Below are 23,754 nucleotides of genomic sequence, written 5' to 3'. Positions count from 1 at the left end.
TACCTTGCTGGCTTGCGTGAAATATTTACTAGTGGCAGTGTTATATAATTTGTCAGTTGAAACATGCAGGCTTAACTTGTTATAACGGTAAAATCACTTGAATTCATTAGAAAGTAGATTGGTGCCAGAATTTACAGTACACTCTTCACTTGCCAACCCGGTGACTCACCGGTGAGATACGTCCTCCTCCCGTCTTCTAATCTGAATTCCAGCTACAGTGAGCAGCTATGTCAAGCGACAGAGCACTTTCAGCGGAATAACTCTTTTAGAAATGCTTCACAGTAGCATGCTATAAAACACGTTTACGGTGGCTAATCTGTGGATAAATCAACAATAAATCACCTAGTAGTACTTTACTAAACCGTTGAGCGGATATTCCCCCAAAATGGACGCTGCTTAACAGATGTTCACCGGTGGGCCGACCACACTCCCGTTAAGGAAAGACGGATAGCTTGTTCGTCTGACGTGCGCCTCGTTACACGACTTGGACGGTGCCGCTCGTGGGTTTCCCCGGTTCTGGTTCCTGGTATTGCAGAAGAGTCAGGAGAGAGATCAAGCGCATTCGCGCCCATCTCTGAGGATACAGGCTGTTTCTCAGTAGTCCTCACTGAGTGCTGAGCAAGCATAACTTCCAGGAATGTTCATGAGTCATTGACTTCAAACCCCCCCCCCCACCTCCACCACCCAAAGAAATGAGTTCTTATGAATCTAATAGTGAGTGATGTAACTTCCACTGTGTAAGGTTAAGTATTATCATGGGTTCCCTTTTTTTTTTAATGGTTTAGGATTGCTACCAAGAGGCGGGGGCGGGGGGGGACGTTGAATTCTTGGTCTGCACGCCATCCCCGATGAAAAATGCAACAGTATGTCACCGTTCATAACTTTCAGATTTTGTCTGTATGGGGATACAGACAATGCCTGGTATAAAAATGTTGACAGCACACCCCTATGTCAACCTGCGGTACGTCGGTTAGTTTAAGCGCTCGTTAATTCTAAACCGTCGTTTGAAAAGCAGTCTGAAAGTGTTGTTTTAGTTTACACGCGAGACTGCTTCCAGGAAGTCCTACCAATAACCTCCGATGTTATTACTGGAATAAATCAGTTTAGTTTCTGCGTATGTAGTTTTTTAGACTTCCTTTCACTCGGAGGGCAAAAAGCCCTCCCTTCCTTTTTGAAGTGCTAGCGCTCCGTCCGGTGAGTCCGCTGTCGCTCGACGGGATGCCGCTTGCGGTTTCTAATCGAACGTCCCGAGGCGGTGATCCTTCGCGAACGAGCGCGGTCGGCCTCGGCGACGAAGCGGCTTGTTTTGACGGTTGTCACGCGGCGAGGGTCCGAAACCATCCTTAGTTCTCTGACCAGGGATCGCAGCGCCCAGCTGAGTGGCCCGAGGTGAGGGGCGAGGGGGTGAAGGTCATGGCTTTTAGGTATGCGCTCTCTCCGTGGCTGGGATCTTTTCCCAGACTCCTCAGCGGCAGGGCCGAGCAGCTGACCTCACCGGGACAAAATCAACCCCAGGGTGTATGATGCCTTTTCAGAGAGAGTAAGAGAGCGAGAGAACCCCCCCACCCCCCCCCCCACCCCCCACCCCTTTTGGGACATTCTTCAAGAATAGAATTGACAAAACCTCAAAAAAAAAACAAGTGTCCAACATTAACTTTTGCACAGGATGTGCTCTGTCGTGAAGAAGCCAAATGTATCGCAGAGCGTTTCCTTTCAGACCGGTTCCCGTGTTTTTAAAAACAAACTGCCGCGTTTGAATTAACTGAAGCTAGGCTAGTTTTTTTTCCTCAGCTTTCCTATGTTAGGTTTTGTTTCTCTCTTTGGCATTACCAAAGTAAATCGGTGCCCTTTCCAGATGTGCCGGTTCACGCGAAAACTTTCTTGAGTGACGTCCGTCAATGTATATTTCCTTTCAAAATGAAAGAGTATTCGAGCCACAGAGCGTTTAATGGTTATTTTCCGAATGCTGGGAATAGCCCAGGTTCCAGCACAGGTTGTATATTTAGGAAATCTTCCATATGTAGTCAAAGGGAGAATCTCCTTACCGTAGCAGGGTGGGTTCGGGTTAGGCTACCATGTCTTTAGGGTGTTTAAAAAGCTGTGAGGCAAGGTGTGGTGTGATGGTGTGTGGGAGGGTGTTCAGTGGAAGTTGTTCGTTATTAATATGTACATTTAGCTATATGACCAGGGTAGGTCACCTGAGAGCTCGGTTCTGTTTGCTATGACGACCTGGTCAGGGTATGCAAGGGAATGTGTAATCGGACTGTGGGGGGCGGGGGGGGGGTTGGGGGGTTGGGCGATGAGGTGAGCAGATGCATGGAGCTTTCTTTTGCAGGTTTGGCCAGGACACTGATCTCCGTTGACCTAAAATAATCGCATAGCAATGGACGGTTGGCAAGAGAAGTGCTGCAGAGAAAGAAGCAGAGACCACGTGTCGTGGAAACATTGGAAACAACGGTGATCGTTTACGGTCACGGGAAAACCTGTTTGGTGGGTGTTTCGGTACGTAATGGGGGTTGCTATAAAATCGGAGGGGAAAAAAACTAAAACTTTGATGTTTAACTCCATCTATATTCTACAGTTCCATGTGCTGCAGTGAGCGGAATATCTTGCTTTGCTCATCTAGTTATTCTGCTCTTGTGGGGTTTTTTTTCTATGAGTCTGGAAGCAGACACAACCTGAGGTGGTGAAGTTTAGCAGGGCTGCTGCTGCTTCTTCTTTTTGGCCTATTGGGGGATCCGCAATGGCCAAGAGGGGGGAGGGGTTCCCGCTTGTTCCACCTTGCAGAGCCCACTCAAACATCGCTTGTTCCAGCGGGACGTCCCGAAAGCGCTCTCGTGCAAAGCCCCCCTGTTTATGTGCACGGTCTATTTTTTTTAACGTCGAAGCCGTTGATGCAGCGTTCCACGTTGTGCACGCTGGAGAGCAAACCCTACCGCTCGAAAAAAAGCGTTTGAATTCGAGGGGTTTGGTGCTGGCTCGCCGTTCGTGCTTAATACACACGTGCGGAATTGAATTTCACGCTTGTTATTTCCTAACGAAACGCAACAAACAATGAGTGCATGTGGAAGCAATGTCAGTTTTTCTGTTTGAACCGGCAAATTCAATTTTTGGATTTTGGACGTGGCTGCCCCTTTCATTGTTCCCTCGCAATCATAACGACTGGAAAAAGAAGGAACGACATCAGATATGTCGCCGTTTCAAAAACCGTGTTCTTGTTCGAAAGCGCTGAACAAGACCGGCCTGTTCCCGTTAAAGCTGAAAAGCAGACCCATTATATTTCATTAGCAAACACATGAATTATTACTTTAAAAAAAAAAACTTGTCTTGCAGCATCCACCATAAATAAGAAAAATTCTGAAGGAAATCTGCCTCTGGCCCCCAAGGCGTCCAAATAACTTCTTGTGTAATAACTTGTGTGAGTTGAGCGTACTCATTTCTGAGAAACCGAATGTTGTAAAGTTTTAATGTATAAGTCATCCGCATATCCTGTGACTGTGGCTCCTCCCAGTTTTGACAAATTCCGGAGAAAGACAGAAATGCACGACGCCTTCCTCAGTTGCTTCCCAATTTCACTGGCAAGATGACCAATATTAAACAGAAAATGACCCCAGGGTTATGAGTTGTTATGCAATGTTATCCTTTCTTCCGTGGCCCGTAAAACGACCCCTTTCTCCCCATTTTTGGTCAAATATCCAAGTTGTTTTTTTAATTTAAGTGTTTTTTTATTTATTATTTATTCAACGGCCTTATCGGGCAGAGAGGAGATCTGCGCCAGAGCGCTGATTCGGCCTTTTAAAAAAAGAAAGAAAGAAGAAAAAAAAAGTCCAGCGGTAAGGTATTTTGATGAGATATGGGAGGAGGAAGTGTGGGTTTCCTGTTGTGATTTCCTGGTCCGGTGCTGCCCCCCCAACCCCCCGCCAACCCCCCCCCCCCCCCCCCCCCGATGTGGGGCTGCTTTTGTTCACGCGTGTTTGGGAAGAGTTCACCGGGCGCAGGGGACCTCTCCTGTAGGGTGGGGGGTGGGGGGTGGGGGGGTGGGGGTCGGTGCGGCGGAACTGTAAACTCTCAGGTGGAATTCTCAGGCGCTCCAGCCTCCTCCGGTGGAATTCGGCCTTTCCCCGAACGGAGCAGGACTTTTCATCGCCTCGGAAACGTGCGGGGAGGGGGGGGGGGGCTTTTCGGTTTGATACGTAAGACCTGTGTGTGCGGGTCGTGTGTTTGCATGTTTCCGTTCCCGCCGGAGCCTGATCTGCTCTCTCGCGTGGCTGTCATCCGTCTGTCAGCAGCTCAGATTTATTTCCCCCCATTATGTCATTTGTTTTATCAGACTCTACAGCGGTTTGGGGGAAAAAAAAGTGTAAAACAGCCTATATTTGATGGTGTGGAATGTGTTTCACAAATGATCTGGCAACCCTCAGCAGCCAGACCAGCTTTGCTCCAGTCCTCTAGAAAAGTGTAGAGGACAAAAAAAAAGAGGCGACCTCTGGGATTTGGGGGGGGGGGGGGGGGGGGGGGGTGGTCTTAGAAAGATTCTTGCATACAGTTACCTACAGCTGGATATTTTCACTGAAGCAGCCCCCCGCCCCCGGGAATCGAACATACAACCTTGGTGTTATGAAGGTCAGGCCCCGAACCATTGTACGCGTACTGCTACCCTGTAACCTACTGCTCCACAGGGGTCCTTAACATCCATCCAGGGGTCCCTGTACTGACCACCCTGTCGCCGTTGAAACCAGCACGTTTAACACCTTCATCCAATGCGCACTACGTACTGGAAAAAAAATGGCTGCTGTTCTGAACGTACTAATAAATATCTAAATGTGCTGTATTACATAGAGCTATTATTTAGCATGTAGTTATTGAGCATTTAGGCTACCATATTAATAGCATTGGCAGAAAAACACATGGTTAATTTTTATCTGAAAGGCTGTTATGTGAGTGATGAAATTCGGGAAAATAAACAAAATGCTGTTCTGCTTTGCTGTGAAATTCTTCACAGATGGCAGTTTTTGAACACCTGCTGTGTTTGCGGCTAAGGCTCATTTTGGCGCAGTCGCCCGACCGTGGCTCTGAATTTTAGGGATTTTAGGAAGTGCAGGGCTGGTTATTGCCAGCGGGCTTTTGATTATTTCAAACCCGGTTTCAAAACACAATGGCTCACGGGCACAGATCACAGCGCAGTGGAAAAGTTTTGGTCGCTGCGCTGCCCTGCTTGAAAACGCATTACGGAGGCTTCGGCCAAATTGTTTCTGACATTTCCGTTTATCTCCTCCGTATCTGCGAGAGGAGAAAACTCTCTCGGGAAGCAGATTTATCTGCACAGTTTGCAGCTCCACTGTGGTCCTAACAGGTTATAGTTTCGCGCTTTTTGTTTACAGTTTTTATGTTCAGTTGTTATTTTGGCTTCCTCCTTTTCGCTCTCTCTCTCTATTCCCCGCTCTGCTCGCCGGTATTGGCAGCTTGATGTTGCGTTAAATTATTTCTGGACAGAGCCGCGGCATTTGGAACAGATGTCTTTTGTGCGCGCTGGAAAAGATCGCATGGCGATACACAGGTATCCTCCTCCGGGTCGCGCGATTGCTATTGCAGCCCCGCGCGAGCCCACGTCCGCTCCAGAGCCGCGGAGAACGGTTCTGTGACCGCTTCGCACGCTCGACCGCTGTCCTGACTGCCAACAGTCTGTCCCTGATAGTGCAGCTGCCGCGTCAGCTTTGGCCAGCCCAGCTCTCCCGAAGCATGTCGTTAAGGTTTGGTTAAAGTCCAGCAACGGAACTCCTCATTGCTTCAGTCCTTCCGGCAGTGCTATGCTTTTTGCTGTTACATCAGATTCTACAGGCTGACCCAACTGCTCAGCCCGCCCATTCCCACTTTCCTGCTTAAAACCCTTTGAACGGTTGGTCCTTTGGAATGTTTTTTTAATCAGCGTTCTAGAACAACATTGCTTTCAAGATTGTTGCATCAGCACTGGAATGTACATTTGAGAACATTCTGATAACGCATTTGTGATGTTATAACTTAAAGGCTTACATCAGGTTATAATAAGATTCCAATGCTATACAACAGTACAGAAGCACAGTACTGGCCTTTATTGCACCCTTCATGGGTATTCTTAAAATGCATCTTCGTGTTTTTCTCAGCTGTACGAAGAAGGAATGTTTGGAATACAGAGTTGAATATCTGTTGCGGCTGTAGAATCTGCGCCGGAACTCCATCAGTAGGCAGGGAGTTGCCTTATGGGAAATGTAGTGTTATGTCAGTCTGAAAATTCTGGCGATTTATAGAAGACAGACTTGTGCTCTGTTGTCCTTTAGATTGAAGTCATAACCTGATAACTCTTATTATAAGGTGGACGTAATATCGGGTTGCAAATTTAGATCATAAATCGTGGCTTAATGGTAGCATGCTTTTTGAATAAGCCTACTCTAGCGGTATAAATGAATTGTGTGCGTGTGTGTGTGTCGTCCATATGGTCGGCAGGTTCAGGCGGTTCGCATGTTATTGAGAGCAGCACCCGGCGTTCCCGCACGGCTCGCTGAAGACTGTCGCCCACTCGCGAAAAAGGGAGAGATCAGGTGTTTGGGTGCGAAGCTACGAACCCGGCGGTTTCTGGTCTTGGGGGGGGGGAAAGAAAAAAACTCATGTATCTTTTACCCCTCCATCGGTGCGAAAAATGTAGCCCGCCCGCCAAGAGGGCAAAATGCGGGCAGTCTGGCTGGGGGGATGTCACATGACCGAACGTTCAGACGTGTGTGATCCTCGTCGGAGGTCACTGTAAGATCATTGGGCAAGCACATTGAGTAAGGAACTGACTGGGCTTGTAACCGAAAGGTCACAGGTTCGATTCCTGGGTTGGACGCTACAGTTGTACCCTTGAGCCAAGGTACTTAACCTGCATTGCTTCAGTATGTATCCAGCTGTATGAATGGATGCAGTGGAAATGCCATGTAACAAGTTGCTCTGGATAAGAGCGTCTGCCAAATGCCTGTAAATGTCAGAAATGCAGACGTATGTGAGTGTTAATCTCAGTTTGCCTCAAAGTGCTCCAATCCGAGTAGTCTCAGAGTTCTGCGGGTCCTTCACTGTTTAGGCAGGTGCAAGTTCATTTTAACTTTAAAAATATCCCTGCTCAAAACCCAAATTTATAGACGCTGGCGCTTGAAGGCCATGTGCATGATCTGTCTGCACTGAGCACTGTGCGGTTTATCCAAACTTTTTATTACCCTAAGCTGCGTCTCTCCACTCTTTCAGCACGTTAATGTTTCATCACTGTCTGTGAACACCCCGTATTTTATGGGTTAGTAATTTTATCCTGCGAGCATTATCAATATTTTTTATGTGCATTGCGATTTTTACGGAGAATTGTCACAAAGGTGCTTTACAGAGTAACAGAAGGAGAACTGAGCAGAAACCAGGCCTGCACCCCCAAAAAAGCAAGCCGTGAGGTTAAAAAAAATTTTAAAAAAATGTGGCAAGAAAAAACACTTGAGTGGTGGTGAGAAAAAAACTCCCCGTAAAAGCTTATAAAATCGCTAACAGTGTTTTTCTTTTTTGGACCAATGAAATTCTAGCGTAGCTATTTTGGCCGACGCAAATTTGTAAGTTGGAGCTCTTGGGCTGTGGAGGAAGCACATGTTCCCCAGGAGGGTTTGACTCACCCAGAGCGTCCAGAGTGTCATCCCCCCCGAATCTCGGGCTCGTTTCCACGGTGCCAAAAAAAAAAAAGCCGTGCCGCCACATGGCAGCGCGGCGGCCCGACCGACTGCGCGCCGACCGCGGCACGTGATGTCACTTCCTGTCCTAGCAGGACCCCACGGAGAACTGCCAGGAAGCGAGGAGAACGTTGGGTTCGGGGGGGGGGAGGGGGTTTGGTCGACCGGCCGTCCGGTCTGCTGAGAAGCTGGGTCACGGCCTGCGGGCCGTTGCCGATGGAAACGGCGGGCGCGTTGACCACGCTCAACGGCCGCCGCTGAGGAAGAGACGGCCCCCCTCTAATTAGGAGAGCCGGGCCGGCTTTTAAAATAAGCGCCCCTTCTGAGGCGAGCCTTACTCGGGGCGTTTAATTAAAGGGGAGCCTTCTTCTTTGGGCCCTCGCTGGAACGGGTGCCAGCTCTCCCCCCCCCGAATGCTAGCACAGCATTACCACAGAGCGCGGCTTTTATTTTTCTTTTTTCTTCTTCTTCTTCCTTTCTTTTTTTATTTTTCCTTTTTTTTTTCCTCAGCAGTCCCAGAGGGGGACGGGCGGTCTGTTAAAATAAAACGCACTTGGGGAGGGAACTGTCTTGTGGCCTCGCCACCGCAAACAGGAATGACATGCCACCGTGCCTATTTTTACATGTTCAGGGGGGGAAAAAAAAAAACGGCGGCCATTTTAAATGAGCGGCAAACGGCGCTGGAATGCGGGTTCGTCCGAGCGACGAACCCCCAGAGGGGAACTCCCAGAAGGCCGTGCGGCGTTCAGCTCGGGACAGCGACCCTCGCCCGCGATGGCGGGGAATACACCCGGCAGTTTTGGAAGCCCCCCTTCGCGGTCTGTGGCTCGGGGTGGAAATGTTCCTGACCCCGAAGGGTCAATATTTTGCCGGGGCGTAAGTTCTCGCTCGTCGCTCGTCGAGCGCTGGCCTCAGGCGCCGTCGTCGACAGCCTTAACACTCTGCAAACTCAAAGCTTTTTAAAAAAAATAACAGTCTCATGTTTGTTCTATTAACACGTATTCATTAGTTCACACATAATACAAACCAACGCCGAGCTGCTTGGTGAAATTTCTGGGCCCGGGACAAAATTATATTGTATTATTCCTGGGCCTGGGACAATAATATTTACCACAAGTTCAGAGGCCATTGCTGCTGCCGCCCCCCCCCACCCCAGTTCCCCCCAAAAGCCCAGGACAGCATACCTGGTTACGCCCCCCTCACAGCAGCCCTGCAGACCTGTGCCGGTCCTGCCCAAGAAGCACCTGATGGGGTTACGGGACAGCCTTAAAATTCCACCCTCCTGCCCCCGGAACACGCTATTCCTGTAAAGTCCACTCGCCGACCGGGCTCCACCTTTAAATAACCGACCCAAATTTACACGGAGGATGAATGGCGTGGGGGGGGCGGGAGGGGGGGTGTCCGTTAATTTTTTTACTACTATTTTGTTTTTTTTGCTTAAGCCAAACCCTAATTGCCCTGTGAATGTACATGAGTAAACAGAGGTTTTGCCTGACGGGTTCCCAGCACCGGCTGAGCCTGTCAAGAAGCCCTCTGTGCCTCTTCGAATCGACGGTGTGAGGAGGCCGCTTTATGGCACCATCGCCCCCGCACAACAGATTTAGCCGCCTTTCGTGGACCCGGTTGCACCAGCAGCAATGAATAGGAATAGGAAATGAACAGAGCCGACTGTTGGGGGGTACTGGGCCAGAGCCGTAATGGATGCCATAATGAGGAGCCATTTTGATGTCTCAATGGTTAGGGTGTTTGCCCTCATTTTAGAAGTTTATGTTTTTTTTAAATGTTGGAAAATGCGTCACAGTTGGTGTGTGTCTCTCTGTGCTGTAGACCAGTGGTATCCAGCCCTGTTCCTGGAGAACTACTGTACTATTGGGGTTTTCATGTCAACCTCAGTTTGGCACACCCGATGCTACTGATTTGCTGTTCAATGCAGACCTTTGGCTGTTGAGTGAGGTGTGCTTTGTTAGGGTTGGAGTGAAAACCCACAGGATGGTAGATCTCCAGGAACAGGATGGGGCAGCCCTGCTCTAGCTGTTGAATGAGGTGTGGCTTTGTTAGGGCTGGAGTGAAGACCTACAGGACGGTGGATCTCCAGGAACAGGATGGGGCAGCCCTGCTCTAGCTGTTGAATGAGGTGTGGCTTTGTTAGGGCTGGAGTGAAGACCTACAGGACGGTGGATCTCCGGGAACAGGGTTGACCAGCCCTGCTCTAGCTGTTGAATGAGGGGTGCTTTATTAGGGCTGGAGTGGAAACCTACAGGACGGTGGATCTCCAGGAACAGGGTTGGCCAGCCCTGCTCGAGCTGTTGAATGAGGGGTGCTTTATTAGGGCTGGAGTGAAGACCTACAGGACGGTGGATCTCCAGGAACTGGGTGGGCTACCGCTGCTGTGGACTTGTGTTCTGCGTGTGAGGGAAGGGTGCATGACCTTAGGCGCCTGCTTCAATGACTTCCTGCTCTGTCCCCTGTTTTCACAAGTTCCTCCTTCCTGGCGGCATTACTCATCGTCCTACGCGTAGCCGTTGGTTACTCATCGTCCTACGCGTAGGCGTGGGTTTCCTTTCAACCTTTGGAGGAAGGCACACTGCTGGACCACTTAGTCTTGCGCTGTTAGGTGTCAGGTCTCACAAGCACGCTAGCTAGTCTAGCGATTTATTCATATAGAGATATTGAGGGTGACGTGCCCCCCACCCCCCCCCCCATTTCCCCCCCCCCCCCAAACCTACGCGTAGATGACTCCTACGCTAGGGCTCTCAGAAATCGTATACGCTCTCAGCCATCTTGAGAGCTCGTTGAGAGGATTACCGGAGACCTTCGGGGATACGGACGGCAGTGTGGTGTTTTTGGGGATTTGAGGGATGTGTGTCCCGAGCAATAAAAAAAAAAATGAAACCATTCGGAGAGCGGCGATGAAAAACTGCCTCGCCGTTCGGAGGGAAGTTCACAGACCACCGTTCCGCTGATGGGCGCAGCAGATTTTCGAGTCCCAGCTGTGTGTGCTTCTAATGTGGGCGGACAGATCTTCGGTCTTTTTTTCTTCTTCTCCTCTCTTTTATCTTTGTTTACCATCTTTCTCCCAGCTGGGGCTTTTTTTAATTTTATGGGGTTCGCTTGTCATCAGTGTGCACACAATTACATGTCCAGCTTGCTTAATTGTTGGGCACCTTGATGATTTAAATTCAGTCTGGTCTTCCACACGTGGGAAAATGGAGACACACCTCAAGGCCCTACCCCAAGTCTGTGTACTCATTGCTCTGAGAAGAGAGAAAGGCTCATGGACTGATAGCTCTTATTATTGACAGACAAGGGGTGCAGCATTAAATTCTGGGCCCCGTGCAAATCCTGATGTTTCTTTGAGCCCACTTCCCGAAGCAAGCTTTTTAGCCCAGGCCTTTTGAGCACCCCCCCCCCCCCCCAACCTTACTTGGGACCCCTAGCTGGTCAGTTCCACTGTTTCCCCCCCACCCCACCCCACCCCCAACAAAAAAACACACCCCTGTTGATGAACTGCTCAATAGGGTTCCCTGCCTTAACCCAGCTCACACAAACTGAAATGTTCTCACGATGTTGCTTGAATGTTTTTGCGGAGGTTATGGCATGGCCACGCGGCAGCGCTGCAGCAACATTACGAGAACGTTTTTTTTGTGCTTCTTGGGAGTTATTCGCGGTTTCGTTTTCGACCCGGCGGGAGACCCGGGCCGGTGTTTTTCACACGGCCTCCACCGGAATCTGCCGGAATCTCAGAATGTTTAGGCTTGGTGTAAATTTCGGCAATACGACGTAAAAGTGCAGGCCCGGCTTGCAGGACTTAAAGCCCCTCCGGTCAGATTGTGCGGCTGAACTCTACGGACTTGTGTTAGTTCTATAGGTGAATATACAATATATACCACCTTTCATACACATCTTTGCCATATGAAATATGGGGATGGGGCGGGGGGGGGTAATATGTGTGCTGTAGCAGTATCGCAACAGCAGGGTTGTATAGAAAGATGCACCTAATGTAAAAAAAAAAAGCAGCAAAAAAACAAAAAATATCCTCCTTGATATTGACCACACCCAACTGAATCATGTAGCTATTTATGGAATGTTTACCAGTTTGGGAGTCTGTGTTCTTCGCTCGTCCTCCTCCCCCCCCCCCCCCCCCCCCCCCCCATCAGGGATGTAACCCACAGGTCATCGCCCGGGCAACGAACGACCCCGGGACGCCGAGCCGAGCCGCGTCCTGGTCATAAACGAACCAATCAGAATACGGCTTTTCCCCACAGGAAGCTGCCAGACAGCTCTGAGAGGCGTTGTCAACAAAGAAAAAAAATTAAAAAACAAGAGATCACGTTTGCGGGTTTTTCGGATGACAGACGGAAAATTAGCGCCTTTGGAGTGCGGCTTCGATTCCCGAGGACGCGCAGTTCTAGAGAATTCCGCCCCCCCTTTTTGCTCTGAGGCCCAGTCATTTAAAGGGTTATTTTGGGGACTCCCTTTTCTTTGGTGTGGGGCTGAGCTGGACCTGAAATGTTTTGGTAGCTTGGCTGGTTAATAATATTAATATGATTAGAATATGATAAGTTTGCTGTGTCAGGTCATTACCCCCCCCCCCCCCCGCCTTCCCCCTCCCTTCTGTTAAAAACGAGCGGAATGGTCCCCTTTGTTAATAACGGGATTGCATTCCACTGTCATTACATTTCATTATTGTCATAGGACTATTCATACGATTCGGATTGATATGTCATGGGATTATTTAAAAAGCCGTCTTTAGTCATAGGAGAACTTCTCCTGCTTTCTTCAGTTTTTCTTTTGGGGTAGGTAGGGAGACGGGCTGGGTCAGTTAAGGACAAACTCGTGTCTTGTATTTGTCTCTTTTCTCACTGTCTCATACCATTGTAATCGTTGCAATTATGGATTATTATTTCCGTATGGATTCTATTGGAAAAAAATCAGTGAAAATAATATTAATAGTCTGTGGGAAGGTTCCAAACTTTGTGCAAATTTATATCAATGACAGACATAGCCATAGACCAGTGGTATTTTCTGATAACCATTCCAACGTGTTTTTTTTTTTTTTCCTTTTCGGTGTAGTAAAATATGTCCTCTTGTTTTGAAATTCAAAGTAATACTTTAAACTTTGGTGCACCCCCTGAATACTACTAGGAATTTTTTCAGCACATATGTGGTTTGGCAAGGAATGAGAAATACTTGCTTCATTATGTGAAACACAACCGCAGTGTTTACTTTGGAAGGATACTCAAGGGAAGTCGAGAGTGTTCGCCCTTTTATGTTTGTTTGTGCTTTTCGTCTTATCGCAGATTATTAGTAAAATGGCGCTGTTTCCCCGCCGCTTTTGACCCTGTCTAACGTTGGAGAGCAGTGAGCGAAACTCACAGCTCAGAGGTCAGAGGTCAGATCTGGAATATTCCGTCTCGCTAATGAAGCTCTCTGTGGAACAGAACGGCCTTCTGTGAAAACGCATAAACCGGCCCTTTCGTCTCAAAAGAGCCGCGATTTTGGGAGGGGGGGGACGGGGGGGGCGGGGGTGGGACGGGGACCGGATGGGGAGAGGTGGGTTGGAGTTGGATGGGACTTGAGAGTGGGTTTCAGCGAGTGGGTGGAGGTCGTGCTGCTGATTCGGCGTCTTTCCTGGTGGGATGACATCCCCCCCCCCCCCCCCTTCAACTGCAGCGTCCCTGCAGGACCAGAGCAGACCAGCCCCTGGGTATCTGTGATCCCCATGACGACGCAAAGCCCTCCTTTGTTGGTTAACGAGGTGAGCAGGTGACCCGGAGAGCTAAGTTGTCTGTCAGATGTGATTAAAATGGCTGCTTTATCATCAGCTCCAAGAAATAAGTGTTTTGGGTTTTTTTTTTTGGTTTTTTTACAGTCTTGGCCTTATAGTGAGCTGGTACGCCAAGTAGAAAAACCCGCCTTCTTTAGCACTTTTCCCCCCTTTGTTTTCAGTCACTTTTACAGCCGAGCTGGGCCGGTGAGGTGTTTCAGTTGAGTTTAAAAAGGAAAAACACCTCGGAGCCCGTCTCCGAAACGGAGAATTGGAGAGTGGTAATTTGTCTGGATGGGGTAATCGCGGGCAGTCCCGCAGTGGAAAAGAGAAAGCGCACCGGCTGCCAGGTGGTTGGACGGACGGCCCGCCAGCGCTACCGGCCGCTCCGCGAGCCTGTCATTATGTGAAAAGGAAAAAAAGCCCCACCTCGGCCGTGTGTCTTCCTGCGCTGCTATTCTTCGCTGTGTTTTGCAGTGTCCAAAGAGCGCATTGCACTTCTGAGTCAGTTCTGCTCAGATTATTTCAGCAACTGTCAGTCGTTTTTTCGTGCTGCTGTATGTGATTCATAAGGCTGGCAGTTTTTGATTTCAAAAGTAAACTGTCATAAATGGCTCAGGTGTGCAGAGTGGATAAAGGGAGTTCATTTGGGATGGAAGAAAGCTGAAAGAGGTGTAGAACTAGCTGGAGAAGCGCCATTTGTACCATCTGTAAGTGCGCCCTCCATATTTTAAACACTGCTAACGCTGTAGGCATGACTGCTCATCTGATCTTCTTTTGCTTCATTTTGCACCCTCTTGTGGTGATGTGGTGTTACTGCCAGAGCCTCGCACTCAATTAGCCAGTTAGCCGGTTGCAGTTAGCGATGGGTGGGTGAGGTTTCAGGAACGGGCGGCGCTCAGCATTGAGCTGCGAATCATTGTATGAACTATGAAAGGCCGTGCTCGTCGCAGCAGAACGCAGTGATTGGTTGAGACGACGCGTGACCTCACTCTCAGGTGGAAGCGCAGCAGAGGCACAGCAGTCTTTCCTGGCGGTAACCCTGGGAGATTGTGTGCTGAGGTCACACAGGGTGACAGGTGTCTGCGGTGCCTACTTCCTGTGTTCGGCGCGGGAGGCAGCGCGCAGAGGTGCATGCTGGTCTAGAGCAAGACCGCATCACAGGGGAATGACTTCTGCAGTAATGACTGAGCTGGTACTGGCACGCTTCACAAAGACACAGTCCTGACAGCTGCTGCCATAAAGCCATCAGCCAGGCTTAAATGCTTACAGGAGCTGGTTTCTGCCCCCTCTTTAATGGTATAAAAGTGTTTTTTTTTGGGGGGTTTTTATTTTGAATTTTTTAAAGTGGTAACATCCTTGGGAGGTCTTCCAGGTCTGGAAATGATTTTTTTATTTTTTTTTTTCGTGTTCGGGGGTGCGCGCTTCTGGAACGGGTCGGAGAAGGGGAACTCCGCGCCAGGCGGAAACTGGATCAAGCTGGCCTGCGGAGGGCAACGGCAGCGGGTTCGATTTAATCACAGGCTGAACCCCGATGTGACGGGGAAATGGGGAACACCGACCACATCATTCATCATCACGGTTTTTTTTTTGGGGGGGGGGGGGGGTTTCCTGGCGTTGTGGGTTGCATTACAGTGTACAAGATAAATATTTAAAGCCATGCGGCCTGTTATTAAACAAATCATATTAGCCAATTTACAGTATTGCTGTAATTTAATCATTATAACTTCACTTTACATTCGAGCGGGGAGTTATGCGATGATGAAGAGAAGCCTGTGTCTCATTAATTTCTGTTTCTGGGTGAGCAGTGAAGTCGTAATCCGCTTCCTGTCCGTTCAGTTAAGTTCTGTTATATTCTCTCGTATTCAGTAGGAAAATGAGTCCTCTCCCCTCAGAATGTTTAGTCTGCGTGTTTAAAAAGCCGGTGTTAAGAGAGGGGGGCGGGGGCGGGGGGGGCGGGCGAAGGGGGAATGGGAATATGGCGATGTTTGGATCGGCACTGAGGAGAGTGCACTGTGGGCAGTGGAGATCCCTCTTCCTGTGGAAATATACTTTCGGTTTTGACTGGACCCGCCCCCACAACCCGTTCATGGCGTCTGTCATTTCATACCGTCTTCCTGGCCTCATCCCCCCCCCCCCCCCCCCCCCCCCCCCAAAAAAAAAAAAAAACCCATCCAGGGCTCTAGCGGTATGAAGCCCTCCTCCTGCCAAAACAAGCAGTCTTCACACGTTGTGTTTGTTCTGTCGGTACCTCCCCTGACCCTGATATTTAAACTGGCCTGTGGAAAATAGTGAATTGGTTTTTTTGTTTTTTTTTTTGGAGAGGAATGACCCCTTTTTTATTGAAGGGTACTTGTAGTTCACATATAGGAGTGCTGTACACGTTAAGTCAAATTCCCCCCTCGCTGTGTGTGGCAGGTGTCCTCTAATGGCTCTTCCTGTTCCTGTACGTTTTGGAGGTCACAAAATGGCAGGTCTCTTCTCATTCATAACGGGTCACCTTGGAGGCTTCAGAATCTCTGGTCGGAGGCCAAGATGTTCGGTTGCTATGTTCAGCCTTGGAACCTGTTCATCTGCGACTTAAATCATGATTTTATGGTAAAGAAATGTACAGTATCTGGTTTTAGTGAAGTCTTCTATCCCATTAGCGTCCGGGAGGGAAATTGCAAGAGGCAGTATGAAAATACTGGAGATTACATTTTGCTGATGTTATTTATCGCGGCTCTGTCCTTCTTGGCGAGGCCTAGTGCGGACTTCTCCGTAGTCTGGCATTTTTTTCGCTGAAAAACCTGGATGGACATGCAGTTCTTTTTTGGGGGGTGGGGGGTGGGTGGGGGAGCATTTGTCTTGCACGGACAGTCATTGAAATATTTATGGTGAGTATTAGTGATCGCACTCTGGTGTGTTAAAACCTTTCTGCACCTAGACTGTGCAGGTGCTCTGTGCACTAAAAATCTAAGAACTTTACTGGAGGTTACAATTGAAGTCTTCAGTATGTCATTATGGGGGGGGGGGGGGGGTCTTTGATGTGGGTTCCACTCCTGCCTGTTTAAACGGTTTAGAGAGGAAGGGGGGGGGGGGGGGCCCAGATGTTGCAGTGCGAGGAACAGCGGAAGACTTGAACTGTGGACCTATCGTCTTACAGCATGTAAGCCCACGTTAAGATCACTCGGAAAGATTGAAACTGTGACAGTTGAGCAGTTCCTTTTGTGCTCTGGAGTGCTCCAACAGGAAGGAAAGGGAAGAAGAGGGGGATTTAAATTATATCCTTCTGAGACTCAGCCGAAAAAGGATTTAATACACTTTTTTTGACATAATGTGTAAAACTGCCTTCAATGACAAAAGCATGTTGCGGTGAAAATATTTTCTAAAATATTGTTTCTTTTATGTTTATGTCCTCATGACAGGACAACAAGTTTCAGAATAGTGGAATGTATGGTTTTTGAGATTAAGACCCGGAGACTCATGTCCCCCCTACTGGGGACACAAATGAATTTCTGGTTTTCAGGGGCCATGTAACTTAACCTTTATGTGCGTACAGAACAGTGTGTTCTGGTGTGTTATTAGACCTCGCCATATGACCGGTGGGATCAGTGCTTTGAGGACCGGTGCGTTGGGGACTGGTGATTTAGGGACTGCTGCTTTGAGGACCAGTGCTTTTGGGACTGGTGCCTTGAGCACTGGTTAACTGGAGACTGGTACATTGAGGACTAGTACTTTGAGGACTGGTGCATCCGTGTAGACTGGCCTGCAGACTGAGTCCCCATCCCTGTGGGAGCTCTGATGTGTTGTGTGACTGTGGGGCGGGCAACGGGCCCATGAGGAGCTTTGCTGAACACAACGCTGCTCGTCCTTCCCCAAAATGGAGCTTTGCCAAACACAGCGCTGCTCGTCCTTCCCCCAAAATGGAGCTTTGCTGAACACAGCGCTGCTCGTCCTTCCCCCAAAATGGAGCTTTGCTGAACACAGCGCTGCTCGTCCTTCCCCCAAAATGGAGCTTTGCTGAACACGGCACTGCTCGTCCTTCCCCCAAAATGGAATCCCGTCCCAATAAAAGCTTCGCAGAATCACGCTGAGGGTTCCCGGAACAGGGGAAGCGCACACGCATCCTTCCTGATGTCTTAATGAAGGGATCAGCCAAGAACGCATTTTGGGGGTTGGGGGGGGAGTGTTGGGGATGGGATGGGGGGGGGGGGTGAGGTCTTTGCTCTGAGGGTGCTTGCCCTCACTGCTCTGACCTCCCTGTGAAACTCTTCGGGCCCTGTGGATTGGCCTCGGAGCTGCTCGGCTCGGCTGTTTTATTTAGCAGAAGTTCAGGAATTCCGTCGCACTTCCTGGGCCAAACTGGCGGCGGAGCACAGACAGGGGTCCTGTTTTTCTTCCTTGTCAATTTTACAAAACCGCATTGTGTGTGTGTGTGTGTGTGTGTGAGTGAGTGTGTGCGCGAGTGTGCCAGTCAGTGAGTGAGTGTGTGAGTGTGTGAGTGTGTGTGTGAGTAAGTGTGAGTAAGTGTGTGTAAGTGTGTGTGTGTGTGAGTGAGTGTGTGCACGAGTGTGCCAGTCAGTGAGTGAGTGTGTGTGTGTGTGTGTGTGTTTGTGTGTGTGTGTGTGCGAGTCAGTCAGTGAGTGTGTGAGTGAGTGTGTGAGTGAGTGAGTGAGTGTGTGAGTGAGTGTGCGAGTTTTCGTTTTTTTAGTTTATCAATTTGACGAGTCACTTTAAAAGGACAATTACATGTTTGCAAACACCGATGTACGTGCACGATTGAAAGAGCATCAAGGATAACCCAAAAATGACAGGACTTATTTCCATTGTGGTCCTTGCTGTAGCTAGCGAGTGAGCGAGAGACTGACTGATTGACTGTATACAAACATGACTACACACGTTCATATAGATATTTGAACTGTAAGATATGCGTTTGAAGTCTAATGTCTGGTACAGGGTTTCTGAATTCCCCTCCAGTCTGGACCTTACTTGCCCTATTCCCCCCTGCAGAACACCCGTATGCAGACACACCTTCCCCAGTGCAGAGACGCGGCCGCAGCCAAACCCTGAAATGACTTTAATTTCCTCCGCTCGCGCAGATGTTTCTGCCGCGCTGCTTTCTTTGGGTCACGTGACCGCGTGGGATGTGGAGGCTGGCGTAAGGCTGCTCAGCAGGCCGCACTCGTCCCCTTCTTATTTCCTCCTCTCTCCTTCCCTCTCACCCTCCCTCCGGGGGGATGGGGTCCTGCTCGGGGAAAATCCCGCCAGAATGCCAGAACTCACAACCTCGGTTTTTTTTAGACCTCGCCATATGACACTCTTTAAAATTCTCTGGTCTTGTTCCTCACCATCTTACGCTCTCTAAGTCGTCTGATCTCACTGTGACCCTTTAACACTCTTTTACCCCCTTTGAAGTGTAGTTTTTTTTTTTTTTCAGATTTCTAAGTCAGTGTTCCAGAACATTGTTTCCCATTACCTTTAGTGATCGTTTCATCAGCATTGGAATGTTCAGTCAAGAACATTCTAATCACACATTTGTGCTCTTACATCTTAATGCATCCCTTCTTACTGCACCTCCCTTATAAAATCTGACTACACCTTACTCCACCTTCACAAACCTTTTCCCCTGATGTACTGTACCTTACATTCTCCATCTTATCCTTCTTTCTCCACCCTACTACAGCCTACTTACCCCTCTCTGCAGTGCCTTATTTACTCCATCTCACTCCACCGTATCAAATGCATCTCTCTGACTCTTACTTTATTCACCTTAAATACAACTTTCTTCTCCTTTCTTATTCTGGTTGGTTGGGCTTTAATTAGTCCCCCTTTTTTACACTACACGATTTGTTGGTAAATTAGCACTGAGATCATTTCTATTCTAACAGGTCGATGCCCAAGGAAGCAAAGCATGCTGGGAACTGGGGTAACAGGGAGAGAGAGAGAGACCTGTGGTCACAGTGGGGGGGCAGCGTGTAAAGTTGTGTTTAGCTGAGAGAAAATGGCCGCTTGGATTGGCGTTTGACGGCGCGAGATCGCGCTGTACCACCACGCGCCTCTGAGAGAGAGCTGGGACGGCGGAATATCAGAGCCTCAGCTGGTGGTCCCGCTCTCTGATTTCCCCCCTCTCTCCTTGGGTCCTTGATTGTATAATTGAAATCATTATGTGTAAAAGGGGCTCTAATCGCCTGTTAACCTAGCGGGTTTTCGCCCTAATTGAAAGGCACGAAGCGGGCGGCGGACCTCCGGGGGAGGTAGCGGCAGGGACTGCCATTACGAGGCACCTGGTCTGGTGGAAATTACAGCTTTCGAGGTCTTTGCTGATTGGGTGAGATGGATATGTTACACCTTCGTGTGTTTGTGTATGCGTGTGTGTTTTCGAGAGACACGGGACCGTTATTTCGTACAGTGTAAATATTTTAACAGTTAGCCTACGCTGATAACAGTAGGCTTACCAAGCACGCGTAAACAAGACGAGAGTTATTTAACCCGAAAGCCTAAAACGCGAGGTTCGCTTTGAAAAACGATATTTTGTTTATTCCACTGAAATGAAAGCAAGTTTTCCGTGAAGAGGAAACGTATTTTTCCATTAGCTACCCCGTTGGGTCCTCACGGGGAAACAATTGGACCTCGGATTGAGAGAAACTGTTCTAGAAGATGCGTTTTGTTGGTCTAAATTCAGCGGAGGCAGGTGTGATTTCTCCCAGGCAGTGCTTGGGTTGCTTGGAAAAAGGGAGGGGTTTGTGAACAGAGAATCCCCCAGCAGTAGATAAAAAAGAGAGGCTTGATTCAAACGCCACATGGACAGAGACACTTTGGATCAAAATGTAATTCTTGCGAAGAAAAATGCTGCTTTGTGAACGGTTTAGCAGGAATGAGACCAGATAGTGTAATATTTGTACAGAATAAGGGAAAACCAATGTGGCATAGCGTGCTTTGTTTAGTTTATTTCCATAATGTGAAGTCCACGTTTGCTGTCTTCTCAGCTCTGTATTTGCGCAGTGCACTTGTCTGTCTCATCGATGAAAAAAATAGTGTACTAAGCATAGGCTACTTGACATAAAGTTTCACTATATTTCAAGTATTCTTAAGTGTAAAATAGTATACTTCAGCGTACTCTTTTTCACACGGGAAGGCCTGTCATGGATGGGGAAGTGCTCTGAGTGGGAACTCTGACAACAGGAAGCTGGCGTCGGAGGGAAAAAAAACTGGCAGGTGAAGACAGAAACGCGTGTGCTAATTGCACTGAGCCGCAGAGGGAAGCCGCGCTTCTTCTCGGAACGGAAAAGAGCGAAGGTTCTTTCTGCAAACCGCTCGTCCCTCTCTGTAGCTTCCGCTCCTTTCTGTCACGTGTCCGCAGACCCTGATTTGGACGCGGGGGTTATTTGCTTTAGTACTCGCTTGGGGAAAGGTGATAGGAGGAATTTCTTGGCTATTTTTTTTTAAACAAAAGATTTTGTTTTCCATTTATTTAACCAGGTTAGGCTCATTGAGATCAGAAGGACCGGCCAGAGAGAGGGCTAGGTCTGGCCAAACAAGCAGCTGAATTATTATTCATTCGCGGATTCGTGGCAATGGTTCTGCGTTTCTGTAACATTATTCCAGCAGGCTTTGCTTAAGAGACGCTCTTTTCCCTCTTCAAGAAGACGTGACGGGGCAGTCTAAACGGGTCTTTTAGCGGCTATTAAGTTTAGACCTTGCGGTTTGTTACCTGCGGTTCGCAAACGAACGCCATTCCCTCTACCTGTCACAGAAACGGCTTTCCCCCGTTAGTCTGCGGTGGCCCGACTGCGCTCTGTCACTTTGACAAACGGCGTTGTTTGTGCCAAACCCAGGAATTTTCCTGTGCCGGGAGCGGTTGCCAGCAGTTAGTCCTGGTTAGACGCAGGGGTCTTTTAGCTGTGCTTTGAAAGGCCCCTGCGGGAGGCTCTCTCTCTCCCTCCCACGCGGAAGTGGGAACGCGGGGTGGGGGGGGAGTTGGTGAAAGGAACTATGGGTATGCTGTCATAATTTGTGTTCGCGTGCTGACCAAAAAAAAAAAGGTCTTGTGGTGCCTTTAAGGTCACTGCATATAAGGGTTTGTTAGAAGGACCGTTAGTCCTGTCGGTTAACCTGTAAATATTTTCCCAGTTCTGAGGTCACAGTTTGAAGGTCAGGTCCTGCACTTGAGAGATAAAAAATTTAGTCTGTGAATGAGGGCGAATGAAAAGGAAGAGAGGTCTCTGTAGTGTGCACATTTTTTAGAGACATGCTTTTCATCACATAAGATTTTAGCCGTTTAGCTGACGTTATTATGCGGAGTAAATTACTGATGGTTTCGGTACAGTGTTACATTATTTACGTGCACACCATTTCTACAACTTAGTGCACATTGTAATATATGTATTCTGTGATGAAGTTAAATTTTTTTACTTTGGTCAGAAACGATAGATTCTCCACTCCAGTATTTATTGAAACGATTCAGGGTTGAGTACCTTGCTGAAGGATACAACGGAAGTTCCGCCTCGAACCTGGGGCTCGAACCCCCCAACCTCGGAGTCACAAGCCCGGTTCCTCGACCGGTATAATGTACTGTTGCCCTTTCCTTTGGGAATGTGTGGAAGATGGCCTTCATGTCCCCTTTTCCTTGTAGGCGTGTTTGGGAAAAGTCACTGGCCAATGAGAATGGCTTCGAGGCACAGTGTCCACAGGGACAGGCCCGGCAAGGGGTCGCCTCTGACCTTCCGGAAGGAGAAGAAAGGTACGTGATTCCTGGGCGGAGCCAACCCAGGAAAAAAATTTTTAAATGTGCAGGCCGCTGTCCCGAGCACTAAACCAGTAACCGTCTGACGCCCCTCTCCTGCTTCTGACGTACTAACCGTGAGTCCCTCCTCCTGGGGCTCTGTGTGTCAGCGCTTATGTGGAAAATAACCGGACCGATCCCGTTCAAGTCGCCGGCGAGAGTGTAGCCGTTTTGTGCTTTGTGTGTGTCGTGCGTCTGCAAACGCCTCGCAGAGCGGAGGACCCAATGGTTTAACTCCTCTATGAGCTGACATAACCCCCCCTATGAGCTGCCGTAGCTCCTCTTATGTCGTTCTCATAGCGCCATTCGGTCCTCGGCCGTACCTCCGTCAGACCGCGCGACGTCGACGGAGGCGATTCTGTAGCTGTCGCAGGAGAGGAGGAGAGTCGTTTTTGTTCACGATGGCATATGGGATGGGAATGTGAGATTCCGCACGTGATGTAGGAGCTGGATAACAGAAGGGAGGTGACGTAAGGCCAATGAGCGAGAGAGCTCTGTCGCTACGGTGCAGTTCCATTCGGCGACGGCGTGCTGGACCGGAACGGACCCCGAATGCGCTGCTCTACCTGTTTGTGTGGAAAATGAGGGCCGGACGGAGGCCTGCCTGTGCTCGTATTTTAAAGGGGCCGCTCGGGTAATACGTCCCTCAGCGTGAGGTCTGGCCAAGGGGTGAGCTGGAAATGGGAACGGACGTCGCGTTTTCCACGCCGAAAATCCGCTTTTCTTTCGTCCCCTGGCAAGCCCAGTCCAGTCCCGTCCAGTCCAGTCCAGTCCCGTGGGAGGGTCAGCTGCTCCAGCCGGACGCAAAAGCCAAACGGGCGTCAGGTGCGCAGCTGGAAGATTCTGTCAGCTTTTTCCCTGCGCTGGCTTGGTGGTTAATTGCAATAGCAAATTCAGCAGTCGTGAAAGTGAAAGACGGATGCTAGCCGAATCTAGCCCTCTGCCTTTAACCCTTTAAAGAACTCCCACTGCTTTCAGTCGCCAGCAGTGATTGTTGCATCAGCGTTAGAACGTTCAGTCGAGAACATTCCAATCGCATGCTTTGTGACCTCACACCTTAAAGGGTTAAAGAAGCTTCTTGTCTGTATTCTCCAGAGGCACGTTCTTTTTAAGCGTTCTCAGAATTTGCGTGTTGGTTTTTTCCTGCAGTTCTGTGTAATTCCCAGTCCCAGCCAGTTGCCACTGTATGACTGTCGGCCTGTGGCACGTTTGCAACGGCTTGGGCCTGATTTACTAAGACCTTCAGCGCGGGGAGAACCTTTACAAACACACGCAAAACCAATAACATGACCGATGATTGGTTGTGGTATTTGTTTTGCACCACTCATTGGTTGTGGTATTAGTTTTGCATGTGCTAAAAGGATTTACGTGTGTTAAAAGGTCTTAGTAAATCAGGCCCCTGGTGTGATATTATAAAATGTTAGTTGAAGCAAATGGTCCGTGTCAATTCTTTTTTTTTTTTTTTTTTTTTTTTTTTTTTTTTTTTTTTTTTTTTTTGCTGAATGCAGTGT

The 23,754-nt window shown here is 48.9% G+C and overlaps 1 protein-coding gene across 3 annotated transcripts in view; it reads left to right on the top strand.

Moving 5' to 3' along the window:
• The window catches only part of usta (uronyl 2-sulfotransferase a), a 70,154-nt gene that overhangs the window by 11,945 nt on the left and 34,455 nt on the right, over positions 1–23,754 (top strand). The window contains exons 1-2 of one of the 3 annotated variants that reach the window (XM_035423892.1): positions 20,553–20,676; positions 22,094–22,201. The exons of 1 other annotated variant lie outside the window; for it this stretch is intronic. In XM_035423892.1, coding sequence (XP_035279783.1) covers positions 22,120–22,201 — 82 coding nt within the window. In that variant the 5' untranslated portion in view covers positions 20,553–20,676; positions 22,094–22,119. Of the gene's footprint in view, positions 1–20,552; positions 20,677–22,093; positions 22,202–23,754 lie in introns of those variants that run through there. One more of the 3 variants, XM_035423890.1, reaches the window with a different exon arrangement.

This window comes from Anguilla anguilla, chromosome 6 (genome assembly GCF_013347855.1).
Source record: "Anguilla anguilla isolate fAngAng1 chromosome 6, fAngAng1.pri, whole genome shotgun sequence".
NCBI classification, from domain to species: Eukaryota; Metazoa; Chordata; class Actinopteri; order Anguilliformes; family Anguillidae; genus Anguilla; species Anguilla anguilla.
Note: the sequence above shows the minus strand (reverse complement) of the source record. Positions and strands in the feature narration are given on the sequence as shown.